This window comes from Phocoena sinus, chromosome 1 (assembly GCF_008692025.1).
Source record: "Phocoena sinus isolate mPhoSin1 chromosome 1, mPhoSin1.pri, whole genome shotgun sequence".
Taxonomy (NCBI): domain Eukaryota; kingdom Metazoa; phylum Chordata; class Mammalia; order Artiodactyla; family Phocoenidae; genus Phocoena; species Phocoena sinus.
This window is the reverse complement of record NC_045763.1, coordinates 123,950,509-123,976,705: the sequence shown is the minus strand read 5'-3', so window position 1 is coordinate 123,976,705 and position 26,197 is coordinate 123,950,509. Positions and strand designations below refer to the sequence as shown.

At 38.4% G+C, this 26,197-nt stretch overlaps 1 protein-coding gene across 5 annotated transcripts in view; it reads right to left on the bottom strand.

Annotated features, from left to right (window-relative positions):
* Positions 1-2,214: 2,214 nt before the first annotated feature.
* The window catches only part of MAEL (maelstrom spermatogenic transposon silencer), a 120,995-nt gene continuing 97,012 nt past the window's right edge, over positions 2,215-26,197 (bottom strand). For 3 of the 5 annotated variants that reach the window (XM_032614130.1, XM_032614162.1, XM_032614152.1), the window contains 4 exons: positions 7,310-7,372; positions 6,326-6,458; positions 3,283-3,358; positions 2,215-2,753 (listed from right to left, as the gene is read on the bottom strand). In XM_032614130.1, the coding sequence (XP_032470021.1) occupies positions 2,566-2,753; positions 3,283-3,358; positions 6,326-6,458; positions 7,310-7,372 (460 nt within the window). In that variant the 3' untranslated portion in view covers positions 2,215-2,565. The remainder of the gene's footprint in view (positions 2,754-3,282; positions 3,359-6,325; positions 6,459-7,309; positions 7,373-26,197) is intronic. The other 2 variants (XM_032614141.1, XM_032614172.1) reach the window with 2 other exon arrangements.

The following is a 26,197-nucleotide window of genomic DNA, read 5'->3' as shown; positions in this document are numbered from 1 at the left end:
TTTGAATGTAGATATCCAGTTGTCCCAGTACCATTTGTTGACAAGACTATCATTTCCCCCATTGAATGGTTTTGGCACAATTGTTAAAAATCAATTGATATAGATTATTTCTGGATTTTCAATTCTATTCCATTGATCTATGTGTCTACTAATTTTAGTACTGCATTAATTGTTTACTGCTTCTATGAAACTGAGTTTCTCGAAGGCAGGGGCAACATCTTTATTCTTCTTAGTATTTTTAACCCAGCTGTTAGTAAAGCCTTAAAACATGCTCACTAAACAAAGTTAATCACTTAGTTTTGAGGAAAGGAATGGGAATGAAGTTCATAAGACAGGTGGGCTCCTTTACTCATGGAATACTTTATCATTTGATGTGGAAATGAAATTCTGGCATACCTTCTCCATTACTTCCAATGATTCTAACATGTACTGAACACCTTTCTCATACAGAAATATGGGCACCGCAAAGTTTGTAATTGGGTAAAAGATAGGTCTTGAACTCAACAGTAATTAAAAGCTGTAAGTATTGTCAGATAACACAAAGAAAATGCTACTGGAGTTGCAGCAGAAATCACCTTCAACCAGGATATGTTATCATTCATCAGGTCTTCTTGAAGGGTAGTTAATACTTTTGAATTTACTGCCAAAAGAATTTTGAAAATAGAGGACAGGAGTTTGAGAAAAACAGCCATTTGAATTTTACTACTAATATAGTTTAGAGTTTTAATTATCTCTGAAGGGAAAGACCAGTTATTCTCCTAAAATAAAGACGTGGGGCCTACTGAATTGTTTTGGTTTGACATATTATAATATACCTCAAAAGTACAGCACAACCAGAAAAAATTTTAAAATACAAGTTGAATGATTGATTAACACGGGATTAAAGTCATATGGCACAGAACAAGTCTTAGGTACCTAAGGCCATAGCTCTGAATTATAATTTTAGGCTTTCCCTCCACATTTTAAAAAAATTTATTTTATTCATTTATTTTTGGCTGCATTGGGTCTTCGCTGCTGCACGTGGGCTTTCTCCAGTTGCAGCAAGCAGGGGCTACTCTTCCTTGCAGTGCGCAGGCTTCTCATTGCAGTGGCTTCTCTTGCTGCTGAGCACGGGCTCTAGGTGCACGGGCTTCAGTGGTTGTAGCATACAGGCTCAGTAGTTGTGGCTCACGGGCTTAGCTGCTCCCCAGCATATGGGATCTTCCTGGACCAGGACTTGAACCCATGTCCCCTGCATGGGCAGGCGGATTCTTTACCACTGCACCACCAGGGAAGCCCCTTCCCTCCACTTTTGAAGCCAACCCAATTACTGTCATGGTGATTTTGAAGAAAGAATGGTCTCAAAGCTTATATGTAAGATTTAAAAACCAATCTGCTAGTAGAAAATGTAGTATATAAACTTACATTCAATGACCTATTCTTTGTTTAAAGATCTGATTATCAGAAATAGATGAACAGGAGGTGAAAGTGTGGATATGGGTAACATGGTCTTTGGAGTCAGACCTGGTTAACAATTCCTCCATAAAGTAACTATACGACCTGAATCCGAGTTGTGTGTGTGTCTGTAAAATGGAGGTACCTCCTTCCTCAGAGTGGTTATTAAGGATTTTACAAGATGATATGTGTGTGTGTGTGTATATGTGTGCATATATACATCCACAAAGTAGGTACTCAGTAGTTAGTAAAGGAGAATATGGGTATTAAGATAAACCAGAGTCCTACGACAGACACCAAGTGATTCTCTAGGGTTTTGAGCCAAACAGACCTAAATTAGAATGCGATCTCTGCCACTGCCATGTATGGTCTTACTGTGGTTCCAAGTAAAAAGGGTTACTACATCTCTTCTCCTACTCCAAGGCTATATAACAGCCTGAGTAGCGAACCTGAGCCAGTTTAAGCCAGTCACAAACAGGGCACATACTTGACTTCATATACATCTACTTAGTATATGCAAAGAGATTTGTGGTCAAGTGGACCTGGAATCTGGTCACTATCTAGCCATGTTATTTGGGGAAAATTACATAATCTCTTTTTGGCTTCTCATCCTTCAAATGACTTTTGCCAAAGTCAGCATATTTCAAAGACTAAGTAGCAAAACTTTATTTTTGTTAAAGGCTGATTTTTCTTAGGTATTTGCAATGAAAACAGCTGCAGGTCTCAAGGGTACAGTTCCACATTTCCATAATGGAAAGAAATAGATTAAAACTATTTAAAAACCTTTCATAACAGATACTTAATACTTTTATGGTAGAGAAAAGATACCAAAATATAATATTCCCAAAAGCACAACTCTGTAAAAGCTAGTTTTATTCTTATAGGACTCAAAACTTTAATGGCATTCCCATAATACAGTCAGAAAGTAGAACAAGCCCTCAAGAAAAAAGCAAAAATGCCAAGATCTTCTCCAACCACAATTATTTTTAATCTATGAAACAGAATTTCCTTACAAATTAAGTAGTTTTTAGAGTAGTGACATTTATTGTTGATGTGGTCTGTTTAATATGACTGTAGTCAGAACGGAAGTCGGGTCCGTTGTTCTTCCAGAAATTGAAAAAAGTATCATCATTAAGATAAGGAAGAGAAAGATTTGGATTCATCTTTTTGGGACATGTAAGGTGAGAGTGAAGTCTCACAGTTGCAGAATTTGTGGATATTGCTGGAGGAATTGGAGATGCTCTCTAGTAAGCGGGTAATCCCTCTTCCCCGAACACTGCTGTTTTGGCCAGATGTTTTCACCCCAGAAGGGGAGTCACCTAGGATATTAAAAATACAAGAAAAGAAATACAGCAGTTTTATAGTCTTAGAGATCCCTCAATTGACTCATCCTACTGCAGGCCTTTTCACTAAGCCATGATTAAATGGATCGTCAATAGGGGAGATAGTTCTTAGAGTAAAGGCAAAAAGGCTGAACAAGAATATTCTTTTTAAGTCCTGGAAACCTTAATTGAAGTTCTTCAGGGACCATTTGAAATTTCATGTCACTAGCTCTTTTAAACTTTACCATTTCCCCAAAAGACGCCCTCATATCAAAACTATAAAACTACAGCTGCTACAAAAGTAACAGGTTTTATTTTAAAGGCCCTGAACAAAATTCTGAATAAATTAAATTTTATCAAAGTGATACAAAAATCTACATATCCAAATTAAGTGCTTATGCCAAGTAAAACTCCCAATTCAACAAGATTCTTATACCCTAAAGCCAACTTAGATCATCTGTTTTCAGGATCATAAAAAGACCCTAAACTCTTTGAGGTGCCTTCTTATTAAATATAAGATGCTTACCAGTGGGTGTGTTTGATCTCTGTTCCTGATTAGAAGAGCTGAAATGAGAGAATCCTGGACTCTGAACCCTTAGCTTCTATAAGTAACAACAACAACAACAAAAAAAAAAACAGGGGAAAACATGTTTATTATCGGATCATCTACTTCAAATTACTCTTTAAATACAAATTAACACCCACTTTTCCAATGTCTGATCAACTTTTGAAGAGTACTGCTGTGAAGGGGAACAGAGGGCAATCTTTGAGGGGGAAATTACAGGGCCAAAAAAGGGTGTTTTTTTTTTAATATGAGATTATAGCAGGTTTCCTGATAAGAATGACTCAGAACAGAGAGAAACCCTGATGAAATTATTAGAGCCATGTCCTTAGGTAGGTAAGAGAATGAGAACAGAGAAATAAAAGGATTGGTCTTAGATAGAAACACAGACAATTCATGCATTAGAGTATATGGTAGATGCAATGGTAGGAATATGGAAAACCTCGATTGCTTCTATCTTCTCAGAGAAGGAGGGGATACGAGCATCAGCTAGAACAAGGATGAAGGAAGAGGTGATGGAAGTTTGAAGTGAGAGAAGATGAGAAATAACTGTCTAGGAGAGTGGGAGATTAATCAAACTAGAGAAATGGACAACTGCCAGGCAAGGTTAAGGGCTCACTTGAGGTTGGTGGTGATGAATATTTAATAACACCAGTCAGTATGGTAGTTTCTTTTCAGCCTTGGTTAGCTTCAAATATATAACAGAGTAGGTGAAGAGTTGATTTAATGAGGGTTAGTGTTTGTCAACCAACTATGATGAAGAATGAAGGGCCAGTGGAGTTCATAGTGCAAGTGAGTGAAAATAATGGAGCAAGGAATCTAAGCTGGGAAGGAAGGAGGTGAAGGGCAAGGTGGGGAGAGGAGACGCAAGGCTGAAGCACCTGTCTATGTGTGAATGGTACCCCTGGAGTTGTGCCATGCAGTGACCCTGCAAAGGAGGGCAGAACAGTGGAGGCATACAATGAATTGAAGGTCCCAGGAGAGATCAAAGAACTGTTGGCACTGATGTACCAGAGAAAGACAGTGGTAGTCAGAGAGTAGGATGCCTGAAAATGAGATTATGGGGAGATGCCATTGGGGCCTAGAATATGATCACGGGAGTGGATACTTGATGTATGGCAGGGGACAGGATCACTGGAGAAGGGCAAATCAAGGAACTGAAATGTCAGGCAGCTGGAAGGATCATCTATAGGGAAACTGAAATCAAGAATTCTGCCAGGAATATTGTTTGATCTCCTGGCTCAGTGTTGCTCTAAGAATGAGGATGACCAACTCAGGGGCCTATTGAGTCCAAGAAGGGGTTATCAGGTACTACAGCCTGAATGGCATGTGATTCAAAGCCTAGGGATTTTAGGGAGAAGGCAGAAAGAAGTCTAGAGGCCATAAAGTTAAACAAGGACAACTACTTCAAATCTAAGCCTGTGATAAATGAGAGAGAAAAAAAAAGTGTCGCTAACAGGGAAGCAGTATCTTTAGAGGACAGCCAAGTTTTAGTTACAACCAAGGAGGAAAACAGACCTTCCCAAGAGGAGGTTGAAGACATGAGATTTTGCTGATAACTGAGATTGAGAAGACCCACAAAGTTTTTCAGGAGTTGGGGAAGGATTAAAAACAGAATCAGCCTAACAAGATGAGTGTGGCAGATGAGCAAGGATCTAGGTATCCTGAGCTTCCTTCCACTAGTGACTGATGTGAACCATGAAAAGAGGGGTAATGAGACAAAATCTGGTAGTCTCAACACAGATGGTGATGATGGGGCTAAGGCAGTGTTTCTCATCCTGGGTACTACTGACATTTTAGGCTAAATAATACTTTGCTCAGGAGGCTGTCCGTACATAGTCAGGTGTTTAGCAGACTTACTGGTATCTAACTACCCGCTGTATGCCAGTAGCACCCCCTCCCCAGCTGTGACAACCAAAAATGTATCCAAGTGTTGCCAAATGTCCCCTGAAGGACACGAAATAGGTCCTAGTGGAGAACCACTGGGTTAAGGGTTAACAGTAGACAGGAGAGAGAAGAGTCTTGCCCAGAGATTATATGGAGAGCTCTTTTTTATTTTTAAAATTATCATGGAGTAAGACAGACTTCTTTGGTGTGTACAAGAGATTCGTGAAACCACCATTGCAATCAGGATACAGAACCATTCTATCACCTCAAAAATTTCCTATCCCTTTACAGTCATACCCCCTGGGAACCACTGGTACGTTCTTCGTCATTATCATTTGTATTTAACAATGTCATATAAACGGAATCATACATTACATAACCTTTTGAGACTGCTGCTTTTGCTAAGCGTAAGTAATGCCTTTGAGATTGATCCTAATAGTTGTTTTATCAATAGTTCATTCCATTTTGGGGTTCCCTTTTCACTATTTTATTAACTATTTAAAAATAGAACATAGTAGATAATAAATGTTACTAAGTCAGAGGTCTTAGTACTTTCATATACTGCTGCATTTAATCCTACAACGACTACTAGCCCTTATTATTATTCTTGTTCTACAGATACGGAATCAGCACAGAAAGTTCAAATAACTTGCAGAGTCACACAGCCTAGGTGTAGCAGAGCCTGAAGTGAAATTTAGGAATTCTAACTTGAAAGAGCCCATACTCTTAATTGCTATGCTCTTGGTAGTGTAGAGAGGCCTACTAGTAAGTAAATACCAAGGAGGGAAGAGGGGTGGTAGGGAAATTAGATAGCCTCTAATCAAATCCTGAAGTAGATATTTAAAATATCTACTTCAAAAATGTGTGTCACATAATTTTTGGAATAATTGTTTGGAATAATTGTTTGGATGTGTTTTGTATAAACACTAATGCTAATTTTAATTTTCTTTGTTAAGTACAGTAGGAGAATATACAAGGAAGAAAAAGGATTTTTTGTAAGATCCAACTGGATTAAAAACTGACATTCCATGAAGGATCAAAAAAAATTTTCAACAGAAGAGAGAACCAAACAAAGGCCTGATCTTGAGAGACTAGCAGCCCCGAAAAGTGAGCTCCTTACCTGGTAACGCCCTGCATCCAATACAACCATTTTGGGTGTCACACTATTGCCGGCCTCATAATCTTGAAGTGGTACATGAGCCTCTGTGAGCTGGATTCCAAAGAGAGTGGCCAGAGAATTACTGATGCAGTATCTTTAAAAAGGAATTTAAAATGTTTATTATCAGAATCTTATCTAATTCATTCTAAAAGCATTCACATTTAAAAAATTTCTGACAAAGCATGTGAGATATTGTTGTAAATTGGGAAAAAAGAAATTTAGAGATTTGGAGAAAAAATGGGAATAGGTAGCAGTACGTATCATAAAACCGGTCATTACTGGTAAGCAATACTTTGATTACCAAATAAAATTTCAGATCCATTATAAGTGAATGGGAATGAGGGGGAAGAGCACCAGAATTCTCAAATATTTAAGGCAGGGAGAGGCAACAACAGCAACAGGGCAAAAACTTAGAAACACTTATTCATCCTCAGATCAACTATCATCAGCTGTGTAAAGGGATTACCAGAGCTTCCACAGAACTGAGGCTGCAGGTACTTTCCCTACAAAATGAGGAGAAAAGGGTCTATATGTTTTCAACACCTTCACAAGGAAGTGCTGTTCTTAGAGCTTCCACAGAACTGAGGCTGCAGGTACTTTCCCTACAAAATGAGGAGAAAAGGGTCTATATGTTTTCAACACCTTCACAAGGAAGTGCTGTTCTTAATGACAGTAGGGAACTTCACTTTCCTACAGGAATCCTAGAAGAAAAAAATTTCAATAGGTGCTTCTGAAGGCTCAAATTGCTCAGGTGGTAACCACCAGACAAGTAGTGACATGGGCAGAAGAATACAACATAACTAAAAAAACCTTTGTTTTAAAAGACAGTTATGGAAATAGAGGTAAACAGTGATGCACCCTGAATGCCAAAGCAACAACAAGCAAAGTTGCAAAGAAGTCAGTGCAGAATAGAGCATTAGGAAGAAACTCCTTTCTCCAACTTACGCAATTTTCTTGCAAACAGCTAAAGCACAGAGGACAATATCATTGTCTTCATGCCACTTGCACCTGTACAGAAAAAAAAAAGACTTTAATATCCTCATCTAACTGAAGCAGCACTGCTTATGGGTTTTTATGTGCCAGATTTCTACCTTAGTGTCAGTTTCTTAACTATTACTCAAAGATTAAGGTCTCTAATTTAACATATAAAAAGTAGACTTTTTTAAAAACAAGTTTTTAATGTTACCTCCTCTGATGCAAATTCACGACACATTACAAACATGCAGCTATAACAGATTTTACCTTGAAAATCTATATATGTATTTATATATATATAGAAAATCTATATATAGAGTGTAGTTAACATATACTCATTAAACACACATTTACTGAGGACATACTACTTACCAGGCATTGTCCTAAGCACTAGAGATACAGTACAGAATGAAACACTCTCTCTTATGCACACAAAACTTACTTTTTAATGGGGAAGTCAGATCAAAAGATATGTAGGTATAATAACATAGTAAGTTAGATGAGTTCTAAGAAGGAGAAAAACAAGAAAAAGACATGAAATGCAAGAGAAGGGTGACATTTTAGATAAGGTAGGCAGGAAAGGTGTCACTGAGGAGTGGATGTTGGAGTGAAGACGTCAAGAGGGGATGTTGGAGAGGAAATGACCAACAACATACTTTCATGACAAGAGCCACTATAAACCTGTATATCTTTCCCCTGAGTGCATAAGTTATTCGAGACTCAACAGTACTACCTGTATAATAGAAACCTTCTCTGAACTTAGCAAAAATCTTCACTTAGAAATTATAAACACGCTAAACAATAAGTGTAAAAAGTCCATTATCTGCACATGTTATTTAACTGAATGGAAGGCTATCTAAAAATAAGATTAAGAATTCCCCACTGCTTTTACAAAAAGTGATTCAATAAATATGATTCATAAAACTAACTCTAAAATGAAGGCTTAAGTTAAAACTAAATCTAAATCAAGGCACCAGTCCCTCCCACTGGGAGGCCTGCACAAGCCTCTTAGACCAGCCTCACCCACCAGGGGGCAGACACTAGAAGCAAGAGGAACTACAATCCTACAGCCTGTGGGACTACAAACACAGAAAGTTACACAAAATGAGACGGCAAAGAAATATGTTCCAGAGGAAGGAACAAGATAAAACCCCAGAACAACAACTAAGTGAAGTGGAAATAGGCAGTCTACCTGAAAAAGAATTCAGAATAATGATAGTAAAGACCAAGATCTCAGAAAAAAAATGGAGGCACAGACCAAGAAGATACAAGAAATGTTTTAACAAAGAGCTAAAAGATAAACAGAGCTGAACAATAACTGAAATGAAAAATACACTAGATGAAATAAATAGCAGAATAAATGAAGTAGAATGGATAAGTGAGCAGGAAGACAGAATGATGGAAATCACTGCTGTGGAACAGGATAAAGAATAAAAAGAAATGAGGACAGTTTAAGAGACCTCTGGGACAACATTAAATGCACCAACTTTTACATTATAGGAGTCCAGAATGAGAACAAATTTGAAGAGATAATAATTGAAAACTTCCTTAACATGGGAAAGGAAACAGTCACCTAGTCCAGGAAGTGCAGAGAGTCCCAGGCAGGATAAACCCAAGGAGGAGCATGCTGAGACACATAGTAATAGAACTGACAAAAATTAAAGACAAAAAGAAAATATTAAAAGAAACAAGGAGACAAAAAAACAAACAACCCAATCAAAAAATGGGCAGAAGACCTAAAGAGACATTTCTCCAAAGAAGAAATACAGATGGCCAGTAGGTACATGAAAAGATGCTCAACACTGCAAATCAAAGAAATGCAAATAAAAACTACAATGAGGTACCACCTCATGCCACTCAGAATGGCCACCATTAAAATGTCTACAAACAGTTAAATGCTGGAGATGGTGTGGAGAAAAGGGAACCTTCCTACAGTTGGTGGTAATGTAAGTTGGTGTAGCCACAGTGGAAAACAGTATAGGATGTTCCTCACAAAACTAAAAATAGAATTACCATATGATCCAGCAATCTGACTCCTGGGCATATATCCAGACAAAATTACAATTTCAAAAGATACATGTACCCCTATGTTAATAGCAGCACTATTCACAACAGCCAAGACATTTAAACAACCTAAACGTCCATCAACAGATGAATGGATAAAGAAGATATGGTACATAAATACAATGGAATACTACTCAGCTATAAAAAAGAACGAAATAATGTCATTTGCAGCAACATGGATGGACCTAGAGGTTATCACTCTAAGTGAAGTAAGTCAGAAAGATAAAGACAAATACTATATGATACTATATGATATCCCTTATAGGTAGAATCTAAAATATGACACAAATGAACTTATCTATGAAACAGAACAAACATCAGGGACATAGAGAATAGACTGGTGGTTGCCAAGGGAGAGGAGGGTTGGAGAAGGTAGGAGTGGGAGTTTGGGATTAGCAAATGCAAACTGGTGTATACACAGAATGGATAAACAACAAGGTCCTACTGGATAGCACAGGGAACTATATTCAACATCCTGTGATAAACCATAATGGAAAAGAATGCGAAAAAGAAGGGGTGTGTGTGTGTGTGTGTGTGTGTGTGTGTGTGTGTGTGTGTGTGTGAAGCTCAGTCACTGCTGCACAGCAGTAATTGACACAACATTGTTATTCAACTGTACTTCAATGAAAAATAAATTACAATGCTTAAAAAAAAAGAGCAACAAGGGCAAAGCAACAAATAACATCCAAGAGAATCCCCATAAGGTTATCAACTGATTTTTCAGCAGAACTCTGCAGGTCAGAAGGCAGTGGCATGATATATTTAAAGTGTTGAAAGGGAAAAGCCTGCAACCAAGAATACTCTACCCAGCAAGGCTCTCATTCAGATTTGATGGCAAAATCAAAAGCTTTACAGATAAGCAAGATCTAATAAGAGAATTCAGCACTACCAAACTAGCTTTACAAATAAATGCTAAAGGAACTTCTCTAGGCAGAAAAGAAAAGACCACAACTGGAAACAAGAAAAGTACAAATGGGAAAGCTCACCAGTAAAGGTAAACAAACATACAGTAAAGGTAGGAAATCATTCACACACAAATATGATATCAAAACCAGCAACTGTGAGAAGAGTACAAATGTAGGATATTGAAAATGCATTTGAAATAAGGGACGAGCAACTTAAAACAATTGTGTATATATATACATAGTGCTATTTCAAAACCTCACAGTAACCACAAACCAAAAGTCTACAATAGATATACACACAAAAAAGAAAAAGGAATCCAAACATGACACTAAAGATAGTCATCAAATCACAAGAGAACAAAAAGAGGAAGGGAAGAGAAAAGACCTACAAACACAAATCCAAAACAACTAACAAAATGGCAACAAAAACATATCAGTTATTACGTTAAATATAAATGGATTAAATGCTCCAACCAAAAGACAGACTGGATGAATGGATATAAAAACAAGACCTATATATATGCTGTCTACAAGAGACCCACTTCAGATCTAGGGACACATACAGACTGAAAGTGAGAGGATGGGAAAAGGTATCCCATGCAAATGGAAATCAAAAGAAATCTGGAGTAGCAATACTCATATCAGACAAAATAGACTTTAAAGACCGTTACAACAGACAAAGGAGGACACTACATGATGATCAAAGGATCAATCCAAGAAGAGGATTTAACAACTGTAAAAATATACATAGCCAACATAGGAGAACCTTGATGTAGCAGCCATAAAAGATGAAATTGACAGTAACACAATTAACAGTGGGGGATTTTAACACCTCACTTACATCAATGGACGGATCATCCAGACAGAAAAATCAATAACAGAAGACAGGCCTTAAATGTCACATTAGGCCAAATGAATTTAACTGATATTTATAGAGCATTCCATCCAAAAGCAGCAGAACACATTCTTCTCAAGTGCACATGGAACATTCTCCAGGACAGATCACATGCTGGGCCACAAAGCAAGCTTGGGTAAAGTTAAGAAAACTGAAATCATATCATCTTTTCTGACCACAACACTAGGAGATTAGAAATCAACTATAAGAAAAAAACCTGTAAAACAACAAAAACACACAGAGGCTAAACAATACGCTACTGAACAACCCATGGATCACTGAAGAAATCAAAGAGGAAATCAAAAAATACCTACAAATGAAAACAAAAACAGGATGATCAAAAATCTATGGGACACCGCAAAAGCAGTTCTAAGAGGGAAGTTTATAGCAATACAATCTTACCTCACGAAACGAGAAATCTCAAACAACCTTAACTTAAACCTAAAGCAACTAGAGAAAGAAGAACAAACAAAAGCCAAAGTTAGTAGAAGGAAAGAAATAAAGATCAGAGCAGAAATAAATGAAATAGAGACCCCCCCCAAAAAAAACCCAGAAAAGATCAATGAAACTAAAAGTTGGTTCTTTGAAAAGATAAACAGAATTGATAAGTCTTTAGCTAGACTCAAAAAGAAAAAAAGGGAGAGGGCTCAAATCAATAAAATTAGAAATGAAAAAGGAAAAGTTATGGTGGACACCACAGAAATACAAAGGATCATAAGAGACTACTACAAGCAACAGTATGCCAATAAAATGGACAACCGAGAAGAAATGGACAAATTCTTAAGATATAACCTTCCAAGACTAAGTAGAATAGAAAATACAAACAGACCAATCACAAGCACTGAAATTGAAACTGTGATTTAAAAACTGCCAACAAACAAAAGTCCAGGACCAGACGGCTTCACAGGTGAATTCTATCTAACATTTAGAGAAGAGTTAACACCTATCCTTCTGAAACTGTTCCAAAAAATGGCAGAGTAAGGAACACTCCTAAACTCATTCTGAGGCCACCATCACCCTTATACCAAAACCAGACAAAGATACCACAAAAAAAGAAAATTACAGGCCAATATCATTGATGAACATAGATGCAAAAATCCTCAACAAAATACTAGCAAACTGAATCCAACAATACATTAAAGGGATCATACACCATGATCAAGTGGGGTTTATCTCAGGGGCACAAAGATTCTTCAATATCCACAAATCAGTAAGTGTGATACACCACATTAACAAACTGAAGAAAAAACATGATTATCTCAGTAGATGCAGAAAAAGCTTTTGACAAAATTCAACACCCATTTATGATAAAAACTTTCTAGAAAGTGGGCATAGAGGGAACATACCTCAACATAATAAAGTCCATATATGACAAACTCACAGCTAACATCATTCTCAATGGTGACAAACTGAAAGCATTCCCTCTAAGATCAGGAACAGAACAAGGCTGTCCACTGTCTCCACTTTTATTCAACATAGATTTGGAAGTCCTAACCACAGCAGAGAAGAAATAAAAGGAATCCAAAAATGGATTAATTATAAAATTAATACACAGAAATCTGTTGCACTTCTATATACAAACAATGAAAAATCAGAAAGAGAAATTAAGGAAACAATCCCATTTTCCATCACATCAAAAAAGAATAAAATATCTAGGAATACATCTACCTAAGGAGGCAAAAGACCTGTACTCTGAAAACTGTAAGACACTGATGAAAGAAATCGAAGATGACATGAACAGATGGAAAGATATACCATGTTCTTGGATTGGAAGAATCAATATTGTCAAAATGACTACACTACCCAAGGTAGTCTACAGATTCAATGCAATCCCTATCAAATTACTAATGGCAGATCTAGAACAAAAGATTTAAAATTTGTACAGAAACACAAAAGACCCTGAATAGCCAAAGTAATCTTGAGAAATGAAACGGAGCTGGAGGAATCAGGCTCTCTGACCTCAGACTATACTACAAAGCTACAGTCAACAAAACACTGCTGGCAAAAAGACAGACTTATAGATCAATGGAACAGGATAGAAAGCTCAGAAATAAACCCACACACCTATGATCTATTAACCTACGACAAAGAAAGCAAGAACATATAATGGAGAAAAGACAGTCTATTCAATAAGTGGTGCTGGGAAAACTGGACAACTACATGTAAAGGAATGAAATTAGAACATTCTCTAACACCATACACAAAAATAAACTCAGATTAAAGACCTCAACGTAAGACTATATACTATAAAAGTCTTAAGAGGAAAACATAGGCAGAACACTCTTTGACATAAGTTGCAGCAATATTTTTATGGATCCATCTCCTAGAGTAATGAAAATAGAAACAAAATAAACAAATGGGACCTAGTTAAACTTAAAAGGTTTTGCACAGCAAAGGAAACCATAAACAAAACAAAAAGACAACCCACAGCATGGGAGAAAATATTTGAAAATGAAGTGATCAACAAGGGATTAATCTCCAAAATATACAAACAGCTCATGCAGCTCTGTCAAAAAAGCAAACAACCCAATCAAAAAATGGACAGAAGATCTAAAGAGACATTTCTCTAAAGAAGACATATAGATGGCCAAAAAGCACATGAAAAGATGCTCAACACCACTAATTATTAGAGAAATGCAAATCAAAACTATGAGGCATCACCTCACCCTGGTCAGAATGGTCATCATCAGAAAGTTTACAAACAATAAATGCTGGAGAGGGTGTGGAGAAAAGGGAACCCTCCTACACTGTTGGTGGGAATGTAAATTGGTACAACCACTATTGAGAAGAATATGGAGATTCCTTAAAAAACTAAAATTAGAGCTCTCATATGATCCAGCAATACCACTCCTGGGCATATATCCAGAGAAAACCATATTTTGAAAAGATACATGCACCCCAATGTTCACTGCAGCACTATTTCCAATACCCAAGACATGGAAGCCATCTCAATGTCCACTGACAGAGGAATGGATAAAGAGGATGTGATACATATACAGAATGGAATATTAGCCATAAAGAATGAATCAATGCCATTTGCAGCCACATGGATGGACCTAGAGATTATCATACTAAGTAAATAAGCCCAGCAGAAAGACAAAAATCATATGATATTGCTTATATGTGGAATCTAAAAAAATTGATACAAATGAACTTATTTACAAAACAGAAACAGACTCACAGACTTAGAAAACAAACTTATGGTTACCAAAGGGCAGAGGTGGCAGGGGGGATAAATTAGGAGGCTGGGATTAACATATATACACTACTACATGTAAAATATATAATCAACAAGGACATACTGTATAACACAAGGAACTCTATTCAGTACTCTGTAATAACCTATATGAGAAATAGAATCTGAAAAAGAATAGAGGCTTCTGGGAAGATGGCAGTAAGACGCGGAGACCACCTTCCTCCCCACAGATACACCAGAAATACATCTACACGTGGAACAACTCCTACAGAACACCTACTGAACGCTGGCAGAAGACCTCAGCCCTCCCAAAAGGCAAGAAACCCCCCATGTACCTGGATAAGGCAAAAGAAAAAAGAATAAACATAGACAAAAGGATAGGGACGGGACCTACACCAGTGGGAGGGAGCTGTGAAGGAGGAAAGGCTTCCACACACTAGGAAGCCTCTTTGCGGGTGGAGACTGCGGGTGGCGGAGAGGGAAAGCTTCGGAGCCGTGGAGGAGAGCACAGCCACAGGGGTGCGGAGAGCAAAGCGGGGAGATTCCCGCACAGAGGATCAGGGCCGACCAGCACTCACCAGCCCAAGAGGCTTGTCTGCTCACCAGCCGGGGCGGGCGGGGCCTGGAGTTGAGGCTCCAGCTTTGGTCGGAGCACCGGGAGAGTTGGCGGCGTGAACACAGCCTGCAGGGGGTTAGTGCGCCATGGCTAGCCGGAAGGGAGTCCGGGGAAAAGTCTGGACCTGCCGAAGAGTCAAAAGACTTCTTCTTCCCTCTTTGTTTCCTGGTGCGTGAGGAGAGGGGATTAAGAGCGCTGCTTAAAGGAGCTCCAGAGATGGGCGCGAGCCGCGGCTAAAAGCATGGACCCCAGAGACGGGCACGAGACGCTAAGGCTGCTGCTGCCGCCACCAAGAAGCCTGTGTGCGAGCACAGGTCACTATCCACACCCCCCTTCCGGGGAACCTGTGCAGCCCGCCACTGCCAGGGTCCCGGGACAACTTCCCCAGAAGAACACACAGCGTGCCTCAGGCTGGTGCAACATCACGCCGGCCTCTACCACCCCAGGCTTGCCCCGCACTGCGTGCCCCTCCCTCCCCCCGGCCTGAGTGAGCCAGAGCCCCCGAATCAGCGGCTCCTTTAACTCCGTACTGTCTGAGCAAATATCCGGCGACCTACACGCTGAGGCAGGGCCAAATCCAAAGCTGAACCCCTGGGAGCTGTGAGAACAAAGAAGAGAAAGGGAAATCTCTCCCAGCAGCCTCAGAAGCAGCAGATTAAAGCTCCACAATCAACTTGATGTACCCTGCATCTGCGGAATACCTGAATAAACAACGAATCATCCCAAATTGTGGAGCCGTGTGGATGAAAGGCTCTTGGTGCTGCAGCCAGGAGTCAGTGCTGTGCCTCTGAGGTGGGAGAGCCAACTTCAGGACACTGGTCCACAAGAGACCTCCCAGCACCACATAATATCAAATGGCGAAAATCTCCCAGAGATCCCCATCTCAATGCTAAGACCCAGCTTCACTCAATGACCAGCAAGCTACAGTGCTGGACATCCTATACTAAACAACTAGCAAGACAGGAACACAACCCCACCCATTAGCAGAAAGGCTGCCTAAAATCATAAGTGCACAGACACCCCAAAACACACCACCAGACGTGGACCTGCCCACCAGAAAGACAAGATCCAGCCTCATCCACCAGAACACAGGCACTAGTCCCCTCCCCCAGGAAGCCTACACAGCCCACTGAACCAACCTTAGCCACTGGGGACAGACACCAAAAACGATGGGAACTACGAACCTGCAGCCTGCAGAAAGTAGAACCCAAACACAGTAAGATAAGCAAAATGAGAAGACAGAAAAACACACAGCAGATGAAGGGGCAAGATAAAAACCCAACAGAACTAATGAAGAAGAAATAGGCAGTCTACCTGAAAAAGAATTCAGAATGATAATAAACATGATCCAAAATCTTGGAAATAGGATAGACAAAATGCAAGAAACATTTAACAAGGACCTAGAAGAACTAAAGATGAAACAAACAACGATGAACAATGCAATAAATGAAATTAAAAATACCCTAGATGGGATCAATAGCAGAATAACTGAGGCACAAAAACAGATAAGTGACCTGGAAGATAAAATAGTGGAAATAACTACTGCAGAGCAGAATAAAGAAAAAAGAATGAAAAGAATTGAGGACAGTCTCAGAGACCTCTGGGACAACATTAAACGCACCAATATTCGAATTATAGGGGTTCCAGAAGAAGAAGAGAAAAAGAAAGGGACTGAGAAAATATTTGAAGAGATTATAGTTGAAAACTTCCCTAATATGGGAAAGGAAATAGTTAATCAAGCCCAGGAAGCACAGAGAGTCCCATACAGGATAAATCCAAGGAGAAATATGCCAAGACACATATTAATCAAACAGTCAAAAGTTAAATACACAGAAATCATATTAAAACAGCAAAAGAAAAACAACAAACAACACACAAGGGAATCCCCATAAGGTTAACAGCTGATCTTTCAGCAGAAACTCTGCAAGCCAGAAGGGACTGGCAGGACATATTTAAAGTGACGAAGGAGAAAAACCTGCAACCAAGATTACTCTACCCAGCAAGTATCTCATTCAGATTTGATGGAGAAATTAAAACCTTTACAAACAAGCAAAAGGTGAGAGAGTTCAGCACCACCAAACCAGCTTTACAACAACTGCTAAAGGAACTTCTCTAGGCAAGAAACACAAGAGAAGGAAAAGACTTACAATAACAAACCCAAAACGATTAAGAAAATGGGAATAGGAACATACATATCAATAATTACCTTAAATGTAAATGGACTAAATGCTCCCACCAAAAGACACAGATTGGCTGAATGGATACAAAAACAAGACCCATATATTTGCTGTCTACATGAGACCCACTTCAGACCTAGAGACACATACAGACTGAAAGTAAGGGGATGGAAAAAGATATTCCATGCAAATGGAAACCAAAAGAAAGCTGGAGTAGCAATTCTCCTATTAGAAAAAATAGACTTTAAAATAAAGACTATTAGAAGAGACAAAGAAGGACACTACATAATGATCAAAGAATCGATCCAACAAGAAGATATAACACTTGTAAATATTTATGCACCCAACACAGGAGCACCTCAATACATAAGGCAAATACTAACAGCCATAAAAGGGGAAATGGACAGTAACACATTCATAGTAGGGGACTTTAACACCCCACTTTCACCCATGGACAGATCATCCAAAATGAAAATAAATAAGGAAACACAAGCTTTAAATGATACATTAAACAAGATGGACTTAATTGATATTTATAGGACACTCCATCCGAAAACAACAGAATACACATTTTTCTCAAGTGCCCATGGAACACTCTCCTGGATAGATCATATCTCGAGTCACAAATCAAGCCTTGGTAAATTTAAGAAAATTGAAATTGTATCAAGTATCTTTTCTGACCACAACGCTAAGAGAGTAGATATCAATTACAGGAAAAGATCTGTAAAAAATACAAACACATGGAGGCTAAACAATACACTACTTAATAATGAAGTGATCACTGAAGAAATCAAAGAGGAAATCAAAAAATACCTAGAAACAGATGACAATGGAGACACGACGACCCAAAACCTATGGGATGCAGCAAAAGCAGTTCTAAGAGGGAAGTGTATAGCAATACAATCCTACCTTAAGAAACAGAAAACATCTCAAATAAACCACATAACCTTGCACCTAAAGCAATTAGAGAAGGAAGAACAAAAAAACCCCCAAAGTTAACAGAAGGAAGGAAATCATTATAATCAGATCTGAAATAAATGAAAAAGAAATGAAGGAAACAATAGCAAAGATCAATAAAACTAAAAGCTGGTTCTTTGAGAAGATAAACAAAATAGATAAACCATTAGCCAGACTCATCAAGAAAAAAAGGGAGAAGACTCAAATCAATAGAATTAGAAATGAAAAAGGAGAAGTAACAACTGACACTGAAGAAATACAAAAGATAATGAGAGATTACTATAAGCAACTTTATACCGATAAAATTCTTAGAAAGGTATTACCTTCAAAGACTGAACCAGAAAGAAACTATGAACAGACCAATCACAAGCACTGAAATTGAAACTGTGATTAAAAATCTTCCAACAAACAAAAGCCCAGGACCAGATGGCTTCACAGGCGAATTCTATCAAACATTTAGAGAAGAGATAACACCTATCCTGCTCAAACTCTTCCAAAATATAGCAGAGGGAGGAACACTCCTAAATTCATTCTATGAGGCCACCATCACCTTGATACCAAAACCAGACAAGGATGTCACAAAGAAAACGACAGGCCAATATCACTGATGAATATATATGCAAAAATCCTCAACAAAATGCTAGCAAACAGAATCCAACAGCACCCAACAGCACATTACAAGGATCATACACCATGATCAAATGAGGTTTCTTCCAGGAATGCAAGGATTCTTCAATATAAGCAAAACAATAAATGTGATAAACCATATTAACGAATTGAAGGAGAAAAACCATATGATCATCTCAATAAATGCAGAAAAAGCTTTCGACAAAATTCAACACCCATTTATGATAAAAAAAAACACCCTGCAGAAAGTAGGCATAGAGGGAACTTTCCTCAACATAATAAAGGCCATATATGACAAATCCACAGCCAACATCATCCTCAATGGTGAAAAACTGAAAGCATTGCCACTACTATTAGGAACAGGACAAGGTTGCCCACTCTCACCACTCTTATTCAACATAGTTTTGGAAGTTTTAGCCACAGCATTCAGAGAAGAAAAGGAAATAAAAGGCATCCAAATCGGAAAAGAAGTAAAGCTGTCACTGTCTGCAGATGACATGATAGTATACATAGAGAATCCTAAGATGGTACCAGAAAACCAGTAAAGCTAATCAATGAATTTGGTAAAGTAGCAGGATACAAAATTAATGCACAGAAATCTCTGGCAGTCCTATACACTAATGATGAAAAATCTGAACGAGAAATCAAGAAAACACTCCCATTTACCATGGCAACAAAAAAAAATAAAATATCTAGGAATAAACCTACCTAAGGAGACAAAACACCTGTGTGAAGAAAATTATAACACACTGTTGAAAGAAATTAAAGATGATACAAATAGATGGAGAGATATACCATGTTTTTGGATTGGAAGAATCAACATTGTGAAAATGACTCTACTACCCAAAGCAATCTACAGATTCAATGCAATCCCTATCAAACTACCGTTGGTATTTTTCACAAAACTAGAGCGAAAAGTTTCACAATTTATATGGAAACACAAAAGACCCCGAATAGCCAAAGCTATCTTGAGAACGAAAAACGGAGCTGGAGGAATCAGGCTCCCTGACTTCACACTATACTACAAAGCTACAGTAATCAAGACAGTATGGTACTGGCACAAAAACAGAAACAGATCAATGGAACAGGATAGAAAGCCCAGAGATAAACCCACGCACATATGGTCACCTCATCTTTGATAAAGGAGGCAGAAATGTACAGTGGAGAAAGGACAGCCTCTTCAATAAGTAGTGCTGGGAAAACTGGACAGGTACGTGTAAAAGTACAAGATTAGATCACTCCCTAACACCATACACAAAAATAAGCTCAAAATGGATTCAAGACCTAAATGTAAGGTCAGAAACTATCAAACTCTCAGAGGAAAGAAAACATAGGCAGAACACTCTATGACATAAATCACAGCAAGATCCTTTTTGCCCCACCTCCTAGAGAAATGGAAATAAAAACAAAAATAAACAAATAGGAACTAACGAAACTTCAAAGCTTTTGCACAGCAAAGGAAACCATCAACAAGACCAAAAGACAACCCTCAGAGTGGGAGGAAATATTTGCAAATGAAGCAACTGACAAAGGATTAATCTCCAGAATTTACAAGCAGCTCATGCAGCTCAATAACAAAAAAACAAACAACCCAATCCAAAAATGGGCAGAAGACCTAAATAGACATTTCTCCAAAGAAGATATACAGACTGCCAACAAACACATGAAAGAACGCTCAACATCATTAATCATTAGGGAAATGCAAATCAAAACTACAATGAGATATCACCTCACACCAGTCAGAATGCCCATCATCAAAAAATCTAGAAACAATACATCCTGGAGAGGGTGTGGAGAAAAGGGAACACTCCTGCACTGCTGGTGGGAATGTGAATTGGTACAGCCACTGTGGAGAACAGTATGGAGGTTCCTTAAAAAACTACAAATAGAACTACCACATGACCCAGCAATCCCACTACTGGGCGTATACCCTGAGAAAACCATAATTCAAAAAGGATCATGTACCAAAATGTTCATTGCAGCTCTATTTACAACAGCCAGGACGTGGAAGCAACCTAAGTGTCCATCAACAGATGAGTGGATACAGAAGACGTGGCACATATATACAATGGAGTATTACTCAGCCATAAAAAGAAACGAAATTGAGTAATTTGTAGTGAGGTGTACGGAAGCAGAGTCTGTCACAGAGCGTGAAGTAAGTCAGAAAGAGAAAGACAAATACCGTATGCTAACACATATATATGGAATTTAAGAAAACAAAAATATCATGAAGAACCTAGGGGTAAGACAGGAATAGAGACACAGACCTACTGGATAACGGACTTGAGGATATGGGGAGGGGGAAGGGTGAGCTGTGACAAAGTGAGAGAGAGGCATGGACATATATACACTACCAAACGTAAGGTAGATAGCTAGTGGGAAGCAGCCGCATAGCACAGGGAGATCAGCTTGGTGCTTTGTGACCGCCTGGAGGGGTGGGATAGGGAGGGTGGGAGGGAGGGAGACGTAAGAGGGAAGAGATATGGAAACACATGTATATGTATAACTGATTCACTTTGTTGTAGAGCAGAAACTAACACACCATTGTAAAGCAATTATACCCCAATAAAGATGTTAAAAAAAAAAATCTTCCAACAAACAAAAGCCCAGGACCAGACGGCTTCACAGGCGAATTCTATCATACATTTAGAGAAGAGCTAACACCTATCCTTCTCAAACTCTTCCAAAATATAGCAGAGGGAGGAACATTCCCAAACTCATTCTACGAGGCCAACACCACCTCGATACCAAAACCAGACAAGGATGTCACAAACAAACAAAACTACAGGCCAATATCACTGATGAACATAGATGGAAAAAACCTCAACAAAATACTAGCAAACAGAATCCAACAGCACGTTAAAAGGATCATACACCATGATCAAGTGAGGTTTCTTCCAGGAATGCAAGGATTCTTCAATGTACACAGAAGAATTAATGTGATAAACCATACTAACAAATTGAAGGAGAAAAACCATATGATCATCTCGATAGATGCAGTGAAAGCTTTCGACCAAATTCAACACCCATTTATGATAAAAACCCTGCAGAAAGTAGGCATAGAGGGAACTGTCCTCAACATTGTAAAGGCCATATATGACAAACCCACAGCCAACTTCGTCCTCAATGGTGAAAAACTGAAAGCATTTCCACTAAGATCAGGAACAAGACAAGGTTGCCCACTCTCACCACTCTTATTCAACATAGGTGTGGAAGTTTTAGCCACAGCAATCAGAGAAGAAAAGGAAATAAAAGGCATCCAAATCGGAAAAGAAGTAAAGCTGTCACTGTTTGCAGATGACATTATACTATACATAGAGAATCCTAAAGATGCTACCAGAAAACTACTAGAGCTAATCAATGAATTTGGTAAAGTAGCAGGATACAAAATTAATGCACAGAAATCTCTGGCATTCCTATACACTAATGATGAAAAATCTGAACGTGAAATCAAGAAAACACTCCCATTTACCATGGCAACAAAAAGAATAAAATATCTAAGAATAAACCTACTTAAGGAGACAGAAGACCTGTATGCAGAAAATTATAAGACACTGATGAAAGAAATTAAAGATGATACAAATAGATGGAGAGATATACCATGTTTTTGGATTGGAAGAATCAACATTGTGAAAATGATTCTACTACCCAAAGCAATCTACAGATTCAATGCAATCCCTATCAAACTACCGTTGGTATTTTTCACAAAACTAGAGCGAAAAGTTTCACAATTTATATGGAAACACAAAAGACCCCGAATAGCCAAAGCAATCTTGAGAACAAAAAACGGAGCTGGAGGAATCAGGCTCCCTGACTTCAGACTATACTACAAAGCTACAGTAATCAAGACAGTATGGTACTGGCACAAAAACAGAAACATAGATCAATGGAACAGGATAGAAAGCCCAGAGATAAACCCACGCACATATGGTCACCTCATCTTTGATAAAGGAGGCAGAAATGTACAGTGGAGAAAGGACAGCCTCTTCAATAAGTGGTGCTGGGAAAACTGGACAGGTACGTGTAAAAGTACAAGGTTAGATCACTCCCTAACACCATACACAAAAATAAGCTCAAAATGGATTCAAGACCTAAATGTAAGGCCAGAAACTATCAAACTCTCAGAGGAAAGAAAACATAGGCAGAACACTCTATGACATAAATCACAGCAAGATCCTTTTTGCCCCACCTCCTAGAGAAATGGAAATAAAAACAAAAATAAACAAATGGGACCTAATGAAACTTCAAAGCTTTTGCACAGCAAAGGAAACCATCAACAAGACCAAAAGACAACCCTCAGAGTGGGAGGAAATATTTGCAAATGAAGCAACTGACAAAGGATTAATCTCCAGAATTTACAAGCAGCTCATGCAGCTCAATAACAAAAAAACAAACAACCCAATCCAAAAATGGGCAGAAGACCTAAATAGACATTTCTCCAAAGAAGATATACAGACTGCCAACAAACACATGAAAGAACGCTCAACATCATTAATCATTAGGGAAATGCAAATCAAAACTACAATGAGATATCACCTCACACCAGTCAGAATGCCCATCATCAAAAAATCTAGAAACAATACATCCTGGAGAGGGTGTGGAGAAAAGGGAACACTCCTGCACTGCTGGTGGGAATGTGAATTGGTACAGCCACTGTGGAGAACAGTATGGAGGTTCCTTAAAAAACTACAAATAGAACTACCACATGACCCAGCAATCCCACTACTGGGCATATACCCTGAGAAAACCATAATTCAAAAAGGGTCATGTACCAAAATGTTCATTGCAGCTCTATTTACAATAGCCAGGACGTGGAAGCAACCTAAGTGTCCATCAACAGATAAGTGGATAAAGAAGACGTGGCACATATATACAATGGAGTATTACTCAGCCATAAAAAGAAATGAAACTGAGTTATTTGTTGTGAGGTGGATGGAACTAGAGTCTGTCATAGAGCGTGAAGTAAGTCAGAAAGAGAAAGACAAATACCGTATGCTAACACATATATATGGAATTTAAGAAAAAAAATGTCATGAAGAACCTAGGGGTAAGACAGGAATAAAGACACAGACCTACTGGATAACGGACTTGAGGATATGGGGAGGGGGAAGGGTGAGCTGTGACAAAGTGAGAGAGAGGCATGGACATATATACACTACCATACGTAAGGTAGATAGCTAGTGGGAAGCAGCTGCATAGCACAGAGATATCAGCTTGGTGCTTTGTGACCGCCTGGAGGGGTGGGATAGGGAGGGTGGGAGGGAGGGAGACGTAAGAGGGAAGAGATAATGGGAACATATGTATATGTATAACTGGTTCACTTTGTTATAAAGCAGAAAATAACACCACTGTAAAGCAGTTATACTCCAATAAAGATGTTAAAAAAATAGATATATGTATATGTATAACTGAATCACTTTGCTGTACATCTGAAACTAACTCAACATTTTAAGTCAACTGTACTCCAATAAGAAAACAAAAAAACTAAATCTAAGTCCTTACGTGCCCATGTGGAATCAAGTAATTTTAAATTTCCAGTTAGTTTTGCCCGTTGTTCAGAACTTAATCCCCAGAGTACCTACTTCATATACACATGTTCCATTGGAGATCATATTTTAAATGAAAGCAGTTAAAAAACTAACAATGTATCACAGTATTAAAACAAACTACAACAAACCCATTAAAGTCTGACTCCAGGGAAAAACGTCTCCAAATCTAGTTATACTATTAAAAATGACATTATTTGGATGTGTTTTTATTTATACTTATTGGTCCTCTTCCTCCAAATCTTCCCAAAATGAGTGAATTTTCTAGCAAAGGAAGATTCATATTCTAAAAATCTAACGGTTATCAGAACAGCTCTGTAAACTCTGTTACACTATTAATATTCATTATGCAGCCTGAAATATAGCTTCAATTTGAATGATGTCCAACGTTTCTTTTATGAAATTCCATTCCAAAGTAGTAACATAAGGTTGTAAGTGAATATGTCTGCTAAGTTCGCAACTTACTCCCAAAGTTTCACCACCACGTCATTCACTAAAATAATGTGCAGCATAAAGGCCTTTTTTACACGCTTTTCCTCTTGATTTCCAATAGTCTCAGTGATCTCTTTTCCTCTTATTTCACGGTTAAGTTTCTTCTCCTTTTCAAGGATAACCCTGCCTTTCCCTTTCTCAGGAACCACTGTCATCTGACAGTTACAGATGCTCTTTGCTCTAGTCAAACTGACTCACTGTTTTTTTCTTAAACGGTCTCTATGCTTTCATTCCCGAGTCACTGTTTTGGCCATTTTCTTCTCTTGGAAAGGTCCTTCCTTCAACCCAAATCTCTGCTCACAGGGACAGAGGAGATGCTCAATAAATATTCGTTGATTAAATAAAAGCTGCCTTGTTTCAGTCAGCAGGTCACAGTGAATTAATCCAAGGACAATTATGACAGGAAGCAACAAGGAGAATGGGGTATCTATAAAGGTTATATACTCTAGCCTTCAAAGTAACATGACAGTCATTAACAGCCTGCTTATTTAAGATTCTGATACTTTTTGTGTAACTGTATTCTATTTCACCAATATAAAACCCACCCATTTCTCCTAGAGCTAGAGACAACATTTATCAAAAATTTATTACAAACTTTAATGTCCTTTAAGTACAAGTTTAAGAGCAGTGTTTGAAAAGAGTCCTATCTGCTTATATTAACTAACAGATTCTAACAATAGTTCCTATTGTCTGCTACAACCAAAATTCCCTTGTAAAATACTATATATTGGAATCTTACAATATTATGAAGCTCAGGAAAAGGTAGACCCATCCTTTCCAAAGCAGTTATTATTAAAGTTCTTAAAGTACTATGTAACAGGTTCTATCTTTAATAAAATCCCATGGCACAGACCTCCAAAAATGTCTTACACCAAAGCTACTCTATTTTTTTTTTGGCAGTACGTGGGCCTCTCACTGTTGTGGTGTCTCGCGTTGCGGAGCACAGGCTCTGGACGCGCAGGCTCAGTGGCCACGGCTCACGGGCCCAACCGCTCTGCGGCCCAGACCGGGGCATGAACCCATGTCCCCTGCATCGGGAGGTGGACTCTCAACCACTGCGCCACCAGGGAACGCCCTGCTACTCTACTCTTGTTGCAGCCTATACGTACTCTGAGACTCAACACCATTTCTTCTATTCTAAAACATGATTTTTTCACATTTTAACTGAATGCATTTATTGGACTGCATCATACAATTTAAGGTATTCTACAACTGCTACTGCCTAAACATGTACAAATTTATTATTTTTTAAAGCAGTAGTATGTAGTACTTTATTTTTATTTTTGTTTTTACTGCAGTATAGCTGATTTAAAATATTATGTTAGTTTCAGGTATACAGCTTAGTGATTCAGTATTTTTGCAGATTATATTCCATTACAGGTT